Source organism: Diachasmimorpha longicaudata, chromosome 9 (genome assembly GCF_034640455.1).
Source record: "Diachasmimorpha longicaudata isolate KC_UGA_2023 chromosome 9, iyDiaLong2, whole genome shotgun sequence".
Classification (NCBI taxonomy): domain Eukaryota; kingdom Metazoa; phylum Arthropoda; class Insecta; order Hymenoptera; family Braconidae; genus Diachasmimorpha; species Diachasmimorpha longicaudata.
This window is the reverse complement of record NC_087233.1, coordinates 4,520,939-4,539,298: the sequence shown is the minus strand read 5'-3', so window position 1 is coordinate 4,539,298 and position 18,360 is coordinate 4,520,939. Positions and strand designations below refer to the sequence as shown.

Genomic DNA, 18,360 nt, shown 5'->3' with positions numbered 1-18,360 from the left:
TCGATCGCTAGATCATTTTTCACTTTCCGTTGTAACTCCGGGTGTGATAGGGGTGCGATTTTTTTGTTTCTCGTTTGATAGAGAAGTGTACGATTTGGCTGATAGCGTTACTTACACGTGGGAATTACGTCACGATGATTAGATCTATCGATCATTGATTTCTAGATCCTTTTGCATATCTGTAAATTTTCCGTTGGAACTTCGGTTCTATCGGACCGAAACGATTCGTTTTTCTTTCTGTGGACACGTGAGGGTATTTTTTATGGAACCGAATCATATTTAGGAGGAAAATCCTATTTCATCGATTACTATCAATCAATCGATCCATCGATCGATCCCTTTTCACTTTTCCACTGTAACTCTCGCTCTCCAGGGACGAATGATTTCTTTGTCTCACAATTTCGCCGAACCCATCGCTCCCAACTTACTGCCCCTATCACATATATTACAACCCGATGATCCGATTTATCGATCATCGATCTATCGATCTCCAGATCCTCTATAAATTTTTCACTCCAAGCCTCGTTCTATCAATACCAAACGACAGTGGTCTTGATGGGAAAATTTTAATTCATAGATCATTATCGATCCCTGGATCATTCGTAATTTTCATCCGATGGGGTGACTTTTCATCCCCCCTCATCATCATCTCGTGGCAAATGTATGAAATGACTGCAGGATGATTCGATTGAACAGAAAAAAAAATTGAATAAAACTAGAAAACGTAATGCGGTCGGTTGATAGAGCAGTAAATGCAATTTTGCATCGTCTTGTCGGTAGTTGTAATGCCAATCTTACAATTGGCTGGCAAACACCCGGGGGGCAGGATCTCGGGGCGATAAAAGTGAAAGAGCAACTCTACAAATGCTCCTGGGCAACCAGTTGCCCCAGCCGCTAAAACCAGTCCTCCAATAGGTTTCTAATTTTTTTTTTTTTTTTTTTTAATTCAATTTATATCATTTATTTTTTATTTATAAAAGCCATACAAGTATGACGCGTTTGGTGAGTAAGAATCAAATGGGAGAGAGAACAAGTCACACGTGAAAACTTTCTATTGAGCTGTAGTACAAAGTGGTCTCGTTAGCGCTCCTTCAATTATTCCCGGGTATTTCTATTGGTAAATGGCGGAGGGGGGGGGGGGAGCGAGGGAGAGTTGTAAATGATCCCATTCGATGGATCAGAAAATTTCTCGGTAGTGGAAAAAAAAATTATTCGTTTAGACCAAACGGCCTCCGAGAAAATCGCTAGTAAAGTTTTTATAGATCATTTGGGGATCTATAGATCGTTCAGGGATGTATCGATTATTTTTGGAGTTTTAGAGTGGAAAATGGAGGGTTCATCGTCTACTTTGTAGGTGAGGAGAGTCCGTTGTGAGGTTTTTATAGATCGGGTAGGGATCTATAGATCGTTTGGAGATCCATGGATCTTTTTGGGAGTTGGGAAGGGGAGTGGGATAGTGTTCTTTATCCATTCGATGGGTGAGGAAAATCCTCAGTCACATTTTTATTGATTGTTTAGGGATCTATAGATCATTTAGGGATCTATGGAGTATTTTTGGGGAATGTCCATCCTTAATCCCTTCGATAGATGGAAAAATTGTCGTTCATTTTCCTTCTGACTCGGGAAAATTCTATGTCAAGAAGTTTCATCGATCTATAGATCGCTAGATCATTTTCGTTATCGGGTCTAAGTCGATTTCTATGGGAGCTAAACGGATGATTTTTTTTTTCAATTTCATGAGTTTTTATGAGCTATCAGATGGGGTCACTATTGACCCCATGGGAGAACTTGAACTATTATATTTTTAATACTTACCACCAAAGTGCTGATAAAATTGTGAGAGATAAGTCAAAATTGATAATCGATCTGGTACAGAGCACGAGGCCATGTCCTCAGCATCAAGTAGTGCAGGGATGCCCAGATGTTGTTCGGCGATTCTGAAGGCCAGCTCGTTGTTGCCATACACGTCGTCCTTGTTCAGGCTATTGAAGTCACTGTTAACACGTGAAAAAAAAAAGGAAAATAAGGAAATGAAAAAAAAAAATGTTTTTTTTTCCCCACTCCTTCAAACTCCACTCATTATCTCCTATTATAGTCATCTCTTTCGATGTAAAATCCCTGGACGAATGACTCACGAGACCGTTTTAAACCTCACAACCTTGACAATTTAATCGCCAACCGCGTCTCACTCTCGTTTATTTTCATCCAATTGAGTCAATTTTTATCAGCATCAAAGTGCAAACAAATTTACCTCAATCTATCGTCTCAAGATCAATTATTATCATATCGGCAATGACCTCAATTTATCGTAAGATAAAAATAATATCGATTTTAACAAAACATAATACATTTTGAATCAATAATCTCACGTCCCACCGCAAATTTAATCTAACGATCGATAAATGATTTGCAACAATTGAATCAATTTTTTTTTTCACGTTTTACGCAGCTCTAATCAATCATTCTGTTTCATTTTTATCGATTTATCGAACAAACCCCATTTATCAACCCCCCTTTTTCCCCATCTCCTCCCCTAAAATCAAAATTTGATTTTTCAGCGAAAATTTTTAGTATTTTTATTTCACTAAATTTTTTTAATGTATAAAAATAGATTAAAAATAGGAAAAAAAATTCGGAAAAAATTATTTTGCGGTGGGGACACACAATACCCTCTCCCCCCTCCCCCCTTTTTCATCCTGGATGACTCAGAGGGTCGCCGCGTCGTGCCACACCCGTTCCCTAGGTTTTATACTCCCGGTCCTATCCGCCCACGCACTGCATTTAACTGTCATTCAACTTATCGGTACCCCCCTACCCCCTCCCCCACCCCCATTGCTTCCTCTTACCAATATCCCATTGTTCGAAGACTCAAATCTCAAGTATTTTATGATTTTTTTTTGTTTTTTTTTTTCATGTGAAAGTTTTTTTTTCCTCATGAGAAAGTGGTGACAAGAGAAAATTGTTTGAATTGAAATAGTATGCGATATCGTATGTCTAGGGGACATTATTGTTAGGTGAAATCACCGCGAAAATTGTTTTTTGATGGGTGAGAAAATTATGGATGATGTGGATGAATTAGGGAGCCTTTCACCGTTTCTCGATGATTTTTTTTGGTCGTGTAGAAAAAATAGGATATTTTGGAACGAGTGTGGAAAAGAGTTTTTCGGGGGGAGGGAGAGAGGGGGAGGTGGGAGGGAGACTTTACGCACGGGAAGATGTTTTCGGGTAGTGTTGTAATGTGAACGTGAGGGAGAAGTTTAGTTTTATATGTGTATAAATATTATTATATCACGCTGTACGTAAAAGTAAATTTTGACGGCTGTGAAAATGTTACTTTTTCACACGTTGGGATGAGATAAAAAAATCAATGTTCATGGGAAAGAGCTTTTCAGAGGAATTATATCGTTCACTTACTTTGGCTGGTGCGATACCACATACCAAAAAAATTATTTTACGGACTAGTACGGAAATAGAATATTTTTGTTGTTGGGGGGTTGATAAGCGGAGATGAAGTCGAGCGATTTTACCAATTAATCGAAGGATTTATGGTACTAAAATGGGTGGAAATTAGACACCTCGTACTTGGAATATCTGAAAAGTTACTTTTTTGTACATCACGAGGAAAACCGAAGTTTTCCGGACTTGAAATGAAACGAAAATTCATTTCTCCGATTTCCGTCTTTCTCCAGTACTGGAATAACACCGATGGAACGATTTTCTTTATTATAATCCCTTCACGTGTGTGAAATAAAAACATTTTCCATGCTACCTGCACCTAAAACCCTACTTTTTCGTACTCCCCCATAAAAAAACCGTTTCACTCCTCAAAATAAACTACAATTCACTTTTTCAATTTTCTTTTTCTCCCATCGCCTTTCAACTAATGAAAAAAAAAACAGGTGAAAATTATCATGGCCTCTGAAAGGCCCCATTGTTCCTCATAAATTTCTGAAATGTGAGAAAAAAAATCGTTTTTTTCTCCTCTAATACAAAAATTTCAAAGAAACGACTGAAAGGGAATATTTTAAAATTCTCGGTAGTACCTTTTGATGCTTGAAAAGACAATTGTTCCACGTGTTTCGTTTATCTGTGGCACGAGAGAGGATTACGTTAGTATTCACGCGGTAAAGGGGGATAGGAAGGGGGGAGGGAGCGGGAACGATGGGTGGGAATGGGAGGGGAAGGGGGGGGGAGGGGACGTCTAGTACCCCAACCGGTCAACGACATCGGTAATACCCCAGCGTGTGCAAACGTCGTTCATTATTCTTGTTTTCCTACTACGTCTTTCGTTGGATAGACTTTTATGTACCGCCTTGTGTATACATAAAGAAAATAGGTGTATATGTAATGACGAGTGAAGAGGGTTCGATTACCTCGGGCCGAATTGAGAGTTCTGGCGGCAGTCCCAGATCGAGACGATTTAGAGAACGTTCGGTATGTTCTTTGGGGGGGGGGGGCTATATAAAAGCTTTTTTATTCAAATGGGGCACAACGGATCACTTTCCCTTTTGGCTGCTGTCGATGGTCGTCAGTATCGGTAACACGAATTTTTAAGACTGATGGAACACCCATTTTACCCCGCATGGTTGGGAGGAATTGGGGGAGTGATTGATTCGGAGGTGGGAAATGAGTTTGGGGGGATGGGTTTTTTTTTTGGTTCTGGCGGAATTCTAAATATGGGGGAAAATGGGACGAGCGACGTTGTGATGAAATTTTAATCGGGATTTTTAAGGTGAAGGAGGGGGCAGAATGGGTTTATTTTAGGGCGATGTTGTGGAGGGGGTCTAGAGGTGTGGAATGAAAAAAAAATGATCGATTTTGCTTGGATAGAACCGGAGATATGAGTGATAATGTGAAATTGATCTATGAATTGATCGATGATCGATGAAAAATTGAATCGCGATTTTCTCCAGAACTACTGCATCAAAATGGCTGATTTTTTTTTCATTCTGACTAAAATTGTGGATTCTAGCAGATGAGATCATTGATGGATTGATGGATCCCCGCAATTGTAGCCCCTCGGAATCAATTTTTTTTTTAATTCTCAATTTTTTAATTTTTTTTAATTTCTAGTATATTTTAGGAAATAATTTTTTCGTGCAACGGAAGATTTTTTTTTTCGATTGCAAGCTGCGAATATTCTTTTCCCTCGTCCTTAATCACCCATTGGTGATTGATGAGGTTAACCAGGGGAATTGGTTAAAAAATGTGAAGTAGGAAGAGAGCCAGATGTAAAAAAAAATATATATATCTATAATAAACTTACATGAGATCGGGACGAAAGTGATGAATCATCGCACAGAAAGCAAGACCGTCTCGCCACGAGGTGGTCATGTTTTGCACGTTAACTCCTGGATAACCGTCCGTTATGCGTCTACACCAGAGCTCAAGGGCCTTGGGGCCACGTCTCTCCGACATTTTGATTTTTCAATGGATTTTCCAACTTTTTTTTAAAACACTATGACAAATTATCTCAGCTTTCGGTGATTATTTTTTATTCTGAAACAAACAAAAACAAAAAATTGAAAAATGTTTCTTTCGTTCGTGAGAGAAAATCTAAAAATATTTTTTTCTGAAATAAAAAATAATGTAAATGTCATGGGGACCAATTTTCTGCAATTGTTTACAGTTTTAATAATTTTAAGAGGTTATAATAGTTGAGTTTAACGTTGGGGATCTTTTTACGACACCTAGGGACATTTTAACGAGTTTTTTTTTTTCCTTTTTTCGCTCTTCGGGCAAAATAAAACATTTTATTTCCTTCTCAAACGCATTTATCGGGACTTCCTGGACTCACTTCTCGGAGAAAAATGTTATATTTATTTGAGGAAACCGCTTGAGACCGCTGGTACAACCCTGGAATCCATTCTGTAATCTCACAGCCACTCCTCCTTTGTGTATGTACACTGTTTGGAGGCTTGTGGCTTGAGAAGTGGAGAATAAAAAGTATATATATGTATAAAATGGCCCCCAGGGTACATAACCTCCTCAGACACATCTTCAACTTCATCAATAGGTGGAGTTCTACTTCAACCCGAGGGGTTGAGAGTGACCCCGTTGGTGAAGCTGTGGAGATATTTCATGAGATTAAAAAAAAATCATCTTTTTTGGTTTCATTCAACTGGAGTTAGGACTAAGATGAAAAATTATCTAGAAGTGAATGGATTATCTATGGAATTTGGAGTTATCTATGGAATTATCTATGGAATTTGGAATTATCTATGGAATTAACTATGGAATTTGGATGTGACGTTAGGAATGGCCGACAGTTGGCCGGAGATGGGCCAGCATTGGCCGACACTGGGCCAGTATCGGTCGATTGTTGGCCATTTGTCATCTCCTGCGAGAAATGTCTATCAATGTAATTGAAAAGACATTTATTTTGCCGCGATACAAAGCGATTTTTAGACAAAAACGCGAATGGACTGTACAGATTGGGGAATAGTAAGATGAAGTGGACCATCTGGGACAGGGAAATCCTCTTGAATTTTATCTGGTGGAAAATTTGGTGGTTTATCCAGAAGATAATGATGCATTTAGCCACCAAGAAATCATTGATGGAATCAATGAAAATTAAATTCGAATTTTTGGAGACTAGTACCGGACCAAATGGTTCATTTATCGATCATTCAGAGGTCAAGTGAATGTCCCATTCTACGTAATTCCATCATTTGGGGTTTTATCTAATGTGAAAATGTCTGATCCATCAAATAGTGATTCATTCAACTCTCATGAATAGTATTGATGGACCAAAATATCAACATAGATCCATAAATGATCTATAAAAGAAAACCAGGATTTTCTCAACAACTACCGGTCCAAAATCGATGATTTTTTTTTCTATCATCGGACCGTCAAGTGGAGTATCTTTTTCCCTCTTTAACATAAACTTCAGTGCAAACAAAAAATCAAATTATTAATAACAAAATCATGGAGTTTCTCATCAACCACCGGTTCAAAATTTCCCAATTTTCCAATCGAAAATTCTTTCGCAACATCGAACGATGAAAAAAAAATATATATATATATGTGTATATATATATATTTATCCACCTGTCCTCAATATTTCTCACCATATCCTTCCAATAAAATTACATTGGAAATACATAACGCCTCGGGTTACTTATGAAAAATACATGTCCAAGTAAAAGTCATATAAAATGGTATTGAACATTTACATCGCTCGAGGCATTTGGCCTTGTTAATACTATTTACCCACCATTACCAACTCCCTATATTCACCAACAATCACTCACTTTATTCTGTCATCAAGACTCATTTATTCACATAAATATTTTATAAACAATAAAATATTCAATTGACAAATAATAATGACAACGAAAAAAAAAAAAACTATTAATTTATTGGAAAAAAAAATTGGAGATAAACTGATGAGGGAAGAATTCCACTTGTGGGATGAGGTGAGGAGACAAAATGAAAGTGTGTGGGTGGTTGCATAATGGGACGGTACTTGCTGGAGGGATGGTTGGAGGGGGGAGAGGGTTAATGAGCCTGGAGTGGGTACCGAGGAAAGAGTGGAACGTCTCGAGGGCAGTTTAAAAGAGACCTCGAGTGTCCCGAGGGCCTTTTACACTTTACATCCAATAGGTGTATTTCAACGCTTTATGACTTTTCCCATAAATTGATATTGCATTGGGGTAAAATGGGTTATTTCAGTCTTCATGACTTGGAGATGAGAAAATTTATCAGGAGATTGGGATAATAATATTGGATTTTTACAATATTTTTTTTTATGGTGGCAATTGAAAGAGAATTCTCAGTTGATTTTTATCAATTTATTAATTTTATTATTATTATTGTTGATAATAATAATTTACTTTATTTGATTTTCATTATGTAGATGAGAAAGTTTATCAGAAGATGTGGAAAAATATATTTTAGTTTTTTTTTGGTGGAAACAGGTGAGAGAAATTTTTTATTTGATTTACATCAATTCATTGATTCGTTTATAAATTATAATGATCACAATAATGGTTTAGGTTCTTTGTGCTTTTGTAGGCTAAAGGGACATTTGGTTTTTATAAATTTTGGTACCGTAATGTGATAGAATAATTAGTCAATTTATTGATCGTTTTTAGATTTTTTGAGTGAGGAAATGTTTTTTTTCTGTTTTTAATTCCGTTTTTTTAAATTTATTTATCGATTGAAGCTTTTGCAAGCATTTTTAAAGTTTATCATTGATCAGCTAAATTGTTGATTGTATCTATTGTGTTTTATAATGAATTCTGATTATAGTGTTTATCGATTAGATCGTAAATTTCATAATGAGATTGAGGGAAAATTATCTCATTTAGTTGAGCGTTTGGAAATAAAATTCTGATTCAATTTTCATAGATCACTCGCCTTAACGGAATGAATATTTTTTATTAGATATTTTCATTGGATTTTTTCGGGTTTACCGGTTCGAAGTGTTTCGATCTTATCTGACAGTTATCATTTATTAAATAAATCATTCATCCGATCTGTTGTATTTTGTAATTAATTCCAATTAGACAGATAAATTGGATAATTTGAGTGTTTGCAATTCTTCAACTGAATAATTTATCGCATTTATTATGTTTTATGATAAATTTCAATAATTTAAAAAAAAAATTACTATTAACCAATTAATTAAAATTTCTAGTAATATTCACGAATAATTTGGGGAAACTATTCTTTCAGTTACGTCTTATTTTCAAAAATTCTGATGGATTTTTTAAAGACTTTTCATCGAGTTAATAATTTTTACATTTTTATGAATCTCTCCTTTTGCAAAAACAAAATAAAGTTTTTTCAAATTTTCAACCATTCCCTATTTTTTTCCGGAATAATTGATTGCGATAATTAAGATAGCAATCAACATTGACTACTATTTAACGAAATAATTATTTATAGATGTGAAGTATTCGTGATTTCCAATGAAATGTAAAATTATAATTTTACATGTTATTTTTACATCTTAATTGAACTTTTACTAGCTCATGTATTTATTCATATAACCTACACAACAATGGAGGGCCTCAGCTCTGGATCACTCGAGCGTGATCTACTCACTCCTCTCATTCCTCTCCACCCACTTGAAGTTCTAAATATTCGATCATAAACTGCGCACTTCAGCCGAACAGAAAGAGAGATTAAAGAGTGAGAGAGTGAGAGGGAGAAAAAAAAACGATATTTAATTGTTTTCAAACGACCGAGTATTCATGAATACATACTCAACGGAGTAATTGACTCTTGGAAAATTGTTTCACCAACACTTGTGTTATTTCTCATGTTTTCGTTGAAAACAATTCCCGATTTCTTATCTCCATTGTTATTTTTTTTTCTCTCTTTCTCCTTTGCTACTTTTACTTTTAGACTGGAATAGAAGAGATTGAGTGAAAATTCCAGTGTGAGATCGTAATCAGACTTCCGCGATTTTTTTTTCACGATTATTTATCTGAATGTGAAAACAGAACTCATAATCGTACATTTTTAATCGAATTATCGATAATGTAGGGATATGCTTGAGTTGTTGATGGGGTGGGTAGTGACCCCATTGAATAGGTGGTAAAATTTCGGGTAGAATGAAAAAAAAATGAGTTGTTTTGGATTAATAGATCAGGAGAAAATCCTAATTCAATTTTTCATCGATCTTCAGTCGATTTATAGATCATATTCACAATTTTTAGGATAACTCAGGTTCTATGGGGGCAAAACGGATAAATTTTTCTTCGTAAGCTGTCTGAGGGCATCCCCTACAAGACTAATTAAAAGAAAACCCATTTTGCCCCGGGTATATCAGTGAAAATTCCATAGATCATTATTCGATTTCTGGTTCTCGTTGAAGACTTTCAGTTCTAACTCTCCATCTATCGAACCAAAATGAATAATTTTTTCTCCATCAGACGGCCGCGTTATGTTTTCAACAATTGTATCTAAAAATAACTCGTCTCGCCCCACCAGTTACCAAAAAAAAAAAAAAAATTGAGAAAAATGATTTCCGGTGAAAATTGTATCATCATCGTGACTAGATTGAAGGGGCAAAATAGATATTCCTCTTTTTAAAATCAGTGGTGGATTAATCGACGTATAAAATAAAATGAATTTTATTTGTCTAGCAGCGAAGTACGAGGGGAGTTGGATAATGGGATATTTTTTTTTTTGTTGTTGTCGTGGGTTCATTCAGGAAAAACAAGAGATAAAGAGAGTAAGAGAGTGAGAGAGATCGCCGGAAGTCTCGGTTAACTGTAAAATCATCGGGAGAGACTTCACCTGGTAATTAATGATCCCCTGGCTTTTGCCTGTTGGCCTTTTATACCATTCTTGGGTGTGTCCTAACATTATTTTCACGGTTTATTGCCACTTTTATTATTATTAGTTTAGCTTTAAAAAAATCACCATTAAAACACTATTTTTTTTAACGTTATTATGGGAATAGTGACACCGCATGAATGAGGTTTTTTTTCATCGGGAGGCGCGAAAAATAATTTTTATTTCTGTATGGAAATGACCCTTTTCCACATAGTGCCATAAAAATTATCGTTTGACACTCGTGAGAGAAGTTTTTTTTCGAGTTGTGGAATTATATCGAACTGGAAAATTTTCAGGAGCCAAAAATGTACTTTCCGCACTTGTTATAAAATGGATTATTTCTTCACGTGGGACAAAAAAGGAACTTTTCTGCACATTAGGACGAAATAAATACCGTTCGATAGTCGTGGAAAAAGTGGAGTTGTAGCACTTGACTTTTAGGCGCGTTATAAACCTCCCACAACCAAAAAATCTCTTTTCCGCACTAGTCACGAAATAAATCATTTTCTCCTCCGATAGAAAAATTAAATAGATGAATTTTGTGGGGGTGAGACGTCGGTTTTTCACATTTTCTGATGAAAAGAAGGAATCGATACTCGTTCTGTAAGACTCTGAAGAGCCAAAAAATTATTTTCCGCACTCGTCAGAAAATAAACACTTTCGCAATTGAAAAATCGGAAAAAATCGCTTGCAATTGAAAAAATAATTACGTCTTCGCCGAATTTTTTTCTCTTTGCCTACAGTCCGGTGGACAGTGGGGCAAAATGGTGGACCTATTTTTTTTTTCAATGTGCAGATTATTTTTCCTGGTCATTCAATGAACCAATAACGAACACTCGCACAGAGGAAGTTTGAATGATACTCCGGAGTTAATTTACCTCCGAGAAGAAATAAAAAAAAAAATGGCTCGTCGGATTGAAAACACGGAAATCGGATTGAATAACAGTTGAGTCGACTCTGTAACTGTGCAATCCGCAAATGACGATGGTATAGGTGAGCATTGAAACGAGAGAGAGGATTGCAAATAAGGTAATTGCGATAGACGGATTACTCCTATTATTGGACTCTATAGGATTTTAAATCAACATATTACAAAAGCTGGTGAATTTCTGGGAAATTTATGATGTTACGTCATCGAAAATCACTCGACATCTCGTAAAATCCAATTAATGGTCCAGTTGATTTTTTTTTTTCACAAGTGATTACAGAATAATTGTTCATTAAGTTGTAAAAAAAAAATCCATAATTCTTCATCAATGGACAGGATGACCCCATTGGACGAATAAAAAGTAATCTGGTGGTTAAAAAATGACCCATTTTGTCCCACAATTTTCGGAAATATCGGAGAAAAGGGAAACGCTACAGCCAAATTTTTTTTTACCGCCATTTTAATTACGGTGGGGCAAAATGGGTGGGTTATTTTTTTTAAATTTCCGTGTTTTTGTTATCGATGGAGTCAATGGGGTCATCGTTGACCCCGTCTGACCCTCGGTGAAAAATGGAAATACCTATGTGAATTGAACCGCTGCGTTCACCGCTACGTCAAATTGCAGGACAATGGATGAAAAAAATAATAAAAAGGATGAGGTGGGGGTGGGAGGTGATAAATCACTTCGGTTGGGTCATGAGGCAGTCGGCATACGGGCTGTAGCAACCGTTACGTGTCATTATCGTAATTTTGTTTTCATTTTATTCAATTTGAATTATTATTTGTTGATTGGGTTGATTTGACCTTGGGTAAGAGGGTTTAAATTTTATGGAGTTTATAATTTGTTTAATTCCTTGGATTGACGTTTATCTACATATGTTGAATTGATGTTAGGAATATTTATGTATGACCTGCGTGACAATGTTTATTTTATCTTAATTCTTTCATTATTTTGACCCTCTATTTGACCCATCTCTTTGACCTTCAGGTTTGAGTCGCTCATTTGAGCTCGTTATGTCGTCTATTTTTTATCTTCAATATTTTTTCGCATTTTTGAAATGATTTTGATGATCACTTCAGTTGACCCACCGATTTGACCCAGAAAACTGACCTGTGAATTGATCTTTAAATTCGTCATTTCTGGGTACTATTGTGAAAATATTTTCAATGTTTTCAAAATTCTTTCGCACCCAACAATGAGTTTATTGTTTAATATTTGATTTTACCCACAGTCTTGACCCTTGTATTTCACCCTCATGTTATAGTGGCTCCGCATCTGTATCTGTCGATCCTATTAATTCTTTTATCAACTGATTTTCTTCTATTTTTTGAAAACTATTTATTTATTTGTAGTAAGTAATAGATGAGCCGTACATTTGACCCTCCATACATTTTCTTATTTCAAACAATAATTTTTTCGTCATTTATTCCGTTAACAGTTCGGTTCATTTACCGGAATAATTTCTTCTGTTAATTATACTATTCACCACCAACTTTCTAATGTTTTCAACCGGTTGGTGTCAGTGGTAAATAATAAATGGAGTGAATTCTAAAAACAGGTAAATAACAGGTGACCCAGAAGCTGTCCCGAACACTTCTACGGGGATTATTACCGGTTATTTTTTTTTAACAGACTTTTTCTAGCGGTTTTCAGCTGTTTCAAGGTCAGAACGATCTTATCATGTAATTCTATGCTTTCTCCTCATTCCAGTTGTATTGCTTTTTTTTAAAAATTCATGGCTGAGTGATAAATTGAGGGAAAAGAAAATTAAACCGATTTGTTGAATTGCGGAAAATAAAATTTACTTACATCCGGTGATTGGGCCCATTCAGGGCCAGGATATCTTGAAAATTTTCCGATTGATTCGATCGGGTCATTACCGACCCCAGTTTGATGAAGGGAAATTTTGAAAGATGGAAATGATAATTTTCCCCCGGCATTTGATAGATTTTTTCAATTAAAAAAATCAAGTTTAATCTCAAAAAAATCTTGAATTTTGTTTTTCGAGTTTGAAAATTTCAGATCCCCCAAAATAAAATCGTTTCATTTTCTAAAAATCTTAATTGAACATGAAATGAGCCTGAAAATACACATTTTCAGATTAAATAATTTTTTTAAATCCATTTTGCCCCACTTATCCCAAAACATTTTGAAAAAAAACTATTTTTCTGCTAAAGAAAATCGTTTTTCTTTCAATCCACTCTCAATATTCCTGATCTACCCCATAAATTGACCTGCATAATCCCCTTTTTTACCACCGATTAAATAAAAAAATCAAAATATGAATTGCAACGCAAAAAAACTTTTTTTTTTTGGTTTTCGAGTTTAAAAATTACAGGCCCTTGAAATAAAATCGTTCAATCTTCTGAGAACCTTAATTTAGTGTTAGACGGGTCTGGTCATGCCAGTTTTCAGTCCTCCTCCCCTCTCCCCTCCTCCACCTCTCCCTTTCTCACCGCTACGTGTTCTAAAAAGGGCCACCCTCTCCCCCCCCCCTAAAACCTCTTCACAATTTATCCCGCGCAGGTATCGAAGGGGAGATGGTTCAGATTCAAGTGGAGTAAGATGAGAGGGGAAAGAGGAATTGTAAAAAGACTACCTGTCCTAACTATCTCGAGGTAAAAGAAGAAGCGAGCCATCTCATTTTCGTTGTTGCATTGTGGATATTCTTTGAAGGAGAAACCGATCCAGTGAATTTTCGAGCGGTGAAAAAAAAAAAACTGAAACGCATAAAAAAGTTATTTGAAGAAAAAAAAGAAAATAAAATTGAGAATAAAAGGGAAACAGGCTAGGACACGTTTTAGAATAGCCAGGGGTCCAACAGCTGTCCATAAATAATGAGAGATAAATTTTGGAGGGGATTTTTGAATGTTGTAGAGGTAATTTGCATGGGTTAAGTGGCATTTGATGGGCTTGGAGAGGGGGAATTAACGAATTTGAAATTGTGAAAAATTATACTGACGGGATAATTGAGGATTATTGATGTTGATTTATTTTTTGAAGTTATTTTCATAACTTTATAAAGTCAAATGGATGAGAAAATTAATTTGAGGGAGAATTTTTTTGTTAATTGAATTTTTCTTGAAGTGTTTAATGAATATGAAATTGTAGAAATGATTTTTGTCGTTAAGTTAATGAGGTCGATACTGGTGATCTATTTTTATAATTTTTATTCACAATTTTGATGACTCAAAATGATTTTTTCTATTGAAAAGAAAAACTTTCCAATATAATTATTTAATTCATTTTTTTCAATTGTTTAATGGATAAAAAATTACAAAAGTGTTTTTTGCGGTTAATCTGATGGTGTCAACGTTAATGATTATCCGACCGATCTTTTATCGTTGAATAAATCAAAAAAGTAATTGTTTACTGTTTAAAAACAATTTAAAAAAATACAAAAATAATTTCCATAATTAATTCTAGGCCTCCAATATCAATGATTCATAAAATAATTTTAAATGATAAATTTCAATGATTAGATAATGAAAATAATCCGCAAAATCATTGATAACTCGATATGGGCCTCATAAATATTTCAACAATTTATGCAATTTCATAATTTTCATAATTTTTCCGCCTCATTCCACAAATTTATATTCGGCACAAATTCAACACGCCACTGGTAACAAGTGGAACCGATAGAATAACCCGATAACATCTCATCGTAAAAACGCCCTTACACACGCAAATTGCCTGCACACAGGCCTCATATTCCCCTCGTGTTATTGAATAAAAAAAGAAAAAAAAATCCAACTGTATATGTTACAATCGTATTTTATCTCGCGTGATTATTTCACCGTATGTTGCGTTGAATTCACAGCCTTTTCATCATAAACCAAGAAATATCAATCTCAGTGGTCCAGAGATTTTTCACTCGACCCATAACTGGACCACCCAAAGGGGTCCAGAATAACCCCATCTCATGTCTCGTAAATTTTCCCACTATTAAATGTTTTTTTAAATCATCCATTTTGCCCCAGTATTTTTCAAACTGTCGTAGAAACTATTATTCGTGGGGAAAAACTAATTTTATTTAAAAAATTTATTTTTATTGAAGAAATTGTTTAAATAATTTTTATACAACAGTAGATTATTCACAAGATATTAATACAACAGTAGATTATTTATAAAATATTTTTTAACGTAACAATTAAATCTAATAAATTATTAAAAATGAAGGGTAAATTTAAAAAACATAATGAAAAATACAGGAAACAAAATGAATATTAAAATATTATTTAAATATTAAATGTTAGCCAGGAAAAAATTATCTAATAATTTCCTTATCATGTTAACGACGTAATCATCAATACAAGTGATTACAAAATAGTCTTCAACATTATTTTTCTATCGATATCATGTACACGATAGCCTTGTGATCCCATCCCAAAACTGAGAATAAATTTGTTTGACTTCAAATTAAATGTAACTTCAAAAAATCAATAATATCGACAATAAACAGTCACAGCCTGACTTACCCCCGAAAATCCAAGAAATCCAGAAAACAAAACAAAAATCGTCTATAAATTGAAAAATAAAAATTCACACGCAAGAGTGCGCACACGTTGAGAGGGCCTCAGTACCGTGGGAACGTTTGCCGGTATAACAGGTAGTAGTTCGGTCACGTCGAGACGCAGACGTCTTCCCCTACCACCCGTCCCACCCCGCGAGTACCACTACTGCCACCCCATCTTCAAAAAAACCGCAGAAAATCCCTTAAAACACGTTGGTCAATTTTTTGAAACAAAACCCCTATTTGGGGCCTCAGAATGAAAAAAATATTCCCACGATCGCGACCCATGGGGTCCGCGCGCATGCATATAGGGCCCGCAAAGAAGGCCTTAGGTACCCCCGAAAAAACTTGTGAGGCTTTTATCACCACACTGAGTTTTTTTAACAGTATTTTAAAATATTATATATCTCTGTGAGGCCCATTTTCATGTGTTTGGGCCCTATGAGGCCCTACGACTGTTTCATAAGGGCCTTATGCGCGGAAAAAAATGAAAGGAAATGTCAGATAATTTCCTGTCATTGTAAAACATGAAATCGTTGATAAATAAAAAATTCTCACGGTATTAGATTGAGAGGGCCTGAGCACTGGGCCCGTAAAAGGGCCTTATCCCCTTCCGGTCAAGAAACTGAAGTGAATCGCAGGGCCCTTTCAATTTATAAACAAAATCCAGTTGATGTAAATAATTCTCATAGCGATTGATTGATAAGAATTGATGTCCATGGCAGTTGCTTGTCACTCTCCCCGAAAGGGCCCCCCTGGGCCCCAAGAATGGGCCTTATCATAAACTCAAATATTAGACGTCTTACCTTAAGTCATAATCCAGGAACTACCGATTTCTCCAGGGAACCTACTGTTTCTCGAACAATTGGGCCCACAAAACCAATTTTCGGGCCTCACACTCGTGAATAAATCGGTTATAATCGATGTTGTAAAACTTTGTACAAACTTTTATGCCTTACGAATTAATCAGAGCGTAAATTATTCACGTATCGCTCGTATGTTTACCCGATTGTAATTGGGACTGTTACTTTTTTTTTTTTCCTCTCCAACAGGTGAGATTGCGAATAGGAGTGGGGTACTGAGGGGCCTTAAAGTATCTCGTGCGCGTGCGAAACGACAACTGAAACGCCACGAGTCGAGGGCACGGGTTTTACGGGTATGAGAGTTGAAGTTGAGCCGCTATCCCCTCCTCGTCTGAACAATTTACCCTCTCTATCTCACTCTCGCACTCTTCTCCGGAGGTCTAACCCCACCTCGACGGAATATCTCCTTTTTGCTTTATTTATTTATTTATTTTTTCTTTCTCTGTTTCGCGTCAGTTTGCGTGAGAGAGTGACTGCGTGCGCAGTACATTTGTCCACCAGTGCGTGAGGAGGAAATCTGACTTATCGACCCTCCAGGGGCACGGCCGTCATGCTACAAGGGGCTTCCGGCGTATGGGGGATGAGGCCAGTGCCGGATATTGATTGAGAGCGGAAAAATCAGGTAATTCAAATGTTTTTTTTAGTTCAATTAGAATTGTCACATTTTTTGGGGGGGGATCCGAAAAACTAAAATTAATTGGAATGAACAAAGGATTTTTATTTAAGTACTGAGAGAAAAATATAATCTTGCCAATTGTATTTGTTCTGGATAAATAAATACTCGAAATTTTGAGTTGGAAAATCCCCTTTGAATTTCTGTTAGAAGAATATTTAATTGGATTAATTATATTTTTCTCTCATGAGATTTTTTATCTGATTTTTTAATTTTGTTGTGATTTTCCTGAATGTTTATAATGGTTTTTTGCGATAAGACGGAAATGAATATTTGTAGAATCATTTTGTGTTAAATTGCTCAGGTATATTTTGCCAAAACGTTTTTTTAATAATCGCAAAGGCTCAAATAATTACGAACTTTCGAAATTGCGAAATAATTGTGAAATGGGACTGGAGTTAATTTTTTTACAGAAATATTGCAAAATCATGAGATTAAATGGATTATTTTGTATAAATTCAAACCAAAATGATTCGACCTGTCAAATGCGGTACTTATAAAAAATCCTATTTTGCGCCAATAAATTTATAAATAATCGCTCGGACACAGGAAAAAAATATTTTTCAAAATTCGCGAAATATGAGATTAAAATAAATCTTTCTAATTTCATCGAAAAGTCTTTGATCCACTCAATGCCGTCATAATAAAAAATCCCGTTTTGCCCCCATAAATTAATAAATAATCACACAAAGTTTCCGGAATTAAAATGTTTTTTTACAAAAAATCGCGAAAAACCGGGGGAACATGAATTCTCTTTTTTTTTAATTTCAACTCAAATTTTATGATCTCATTAATTCGGTAATTATCAACCCCTTCCTCTCTGCCCCTCCCCCACCCTCTCCCCATTCATCAGAATAGATTGAATAAATAATTGCGCTCATCTCAATTTCTTTCGCAATCATTTTTTTTTTTTTTTAATGCAGTGACAGTAGTTTATGGGGAAATCGAGTGATGCAAACGCAGACTTACGAAGGTGCAATGCGAAATTATTTCATAACATGAGTTGTATTATGAGATTGATTGATCGGGTAAAATTTAAAATTATCTTTTCGTTATTTTTTCTCTTTCTCTCTCTCGCTTTTTGAT

At 35.5% G+C, this 18,360-nt stretch overlaps 1 protein-coding gene across 3 annotated transcripts in view; it reads right to left on the bottom strand.

Annotated features, from left to right (window-relative positions):
* The window catches only part of LOC135165832 (MICAL-like protein 1), a 36,037-nt gene that overhangs the window by 11,699 nt on the left and 5,978 nt on the right, over window positions 1–18,360 (bottom strand). The window contains exons 1-3 of one of the 3 annotated variants that reach the window (XM_064127549.1): window positions 16,545–16,873; window positions 5,267–5,499; window positions 1,816–1,994 (exon numbers count right to left, since the gene is read on the bottom strand). In XM_064127549.1, the coding sequence (XP_063983619.1) occupies window positions 1,816–1,994; window positions 5,267–5,418 (331 nt within the window). In that variant the 5' untranslated portion in view covers window positions 5,419–5,499; window positions 16,545–16,873. Of the gene's footprint in view, window positions 1–1,815; window positions 1,995–5,266; window positions 5,500–15,703; window positions 15,826–16,544; window positions 16,874–18,360 lie in introns of those variants that run through there. The other 2 variants (XM_064127551.1, XM_064127550.1) reach the window with 2 other exon arrangements.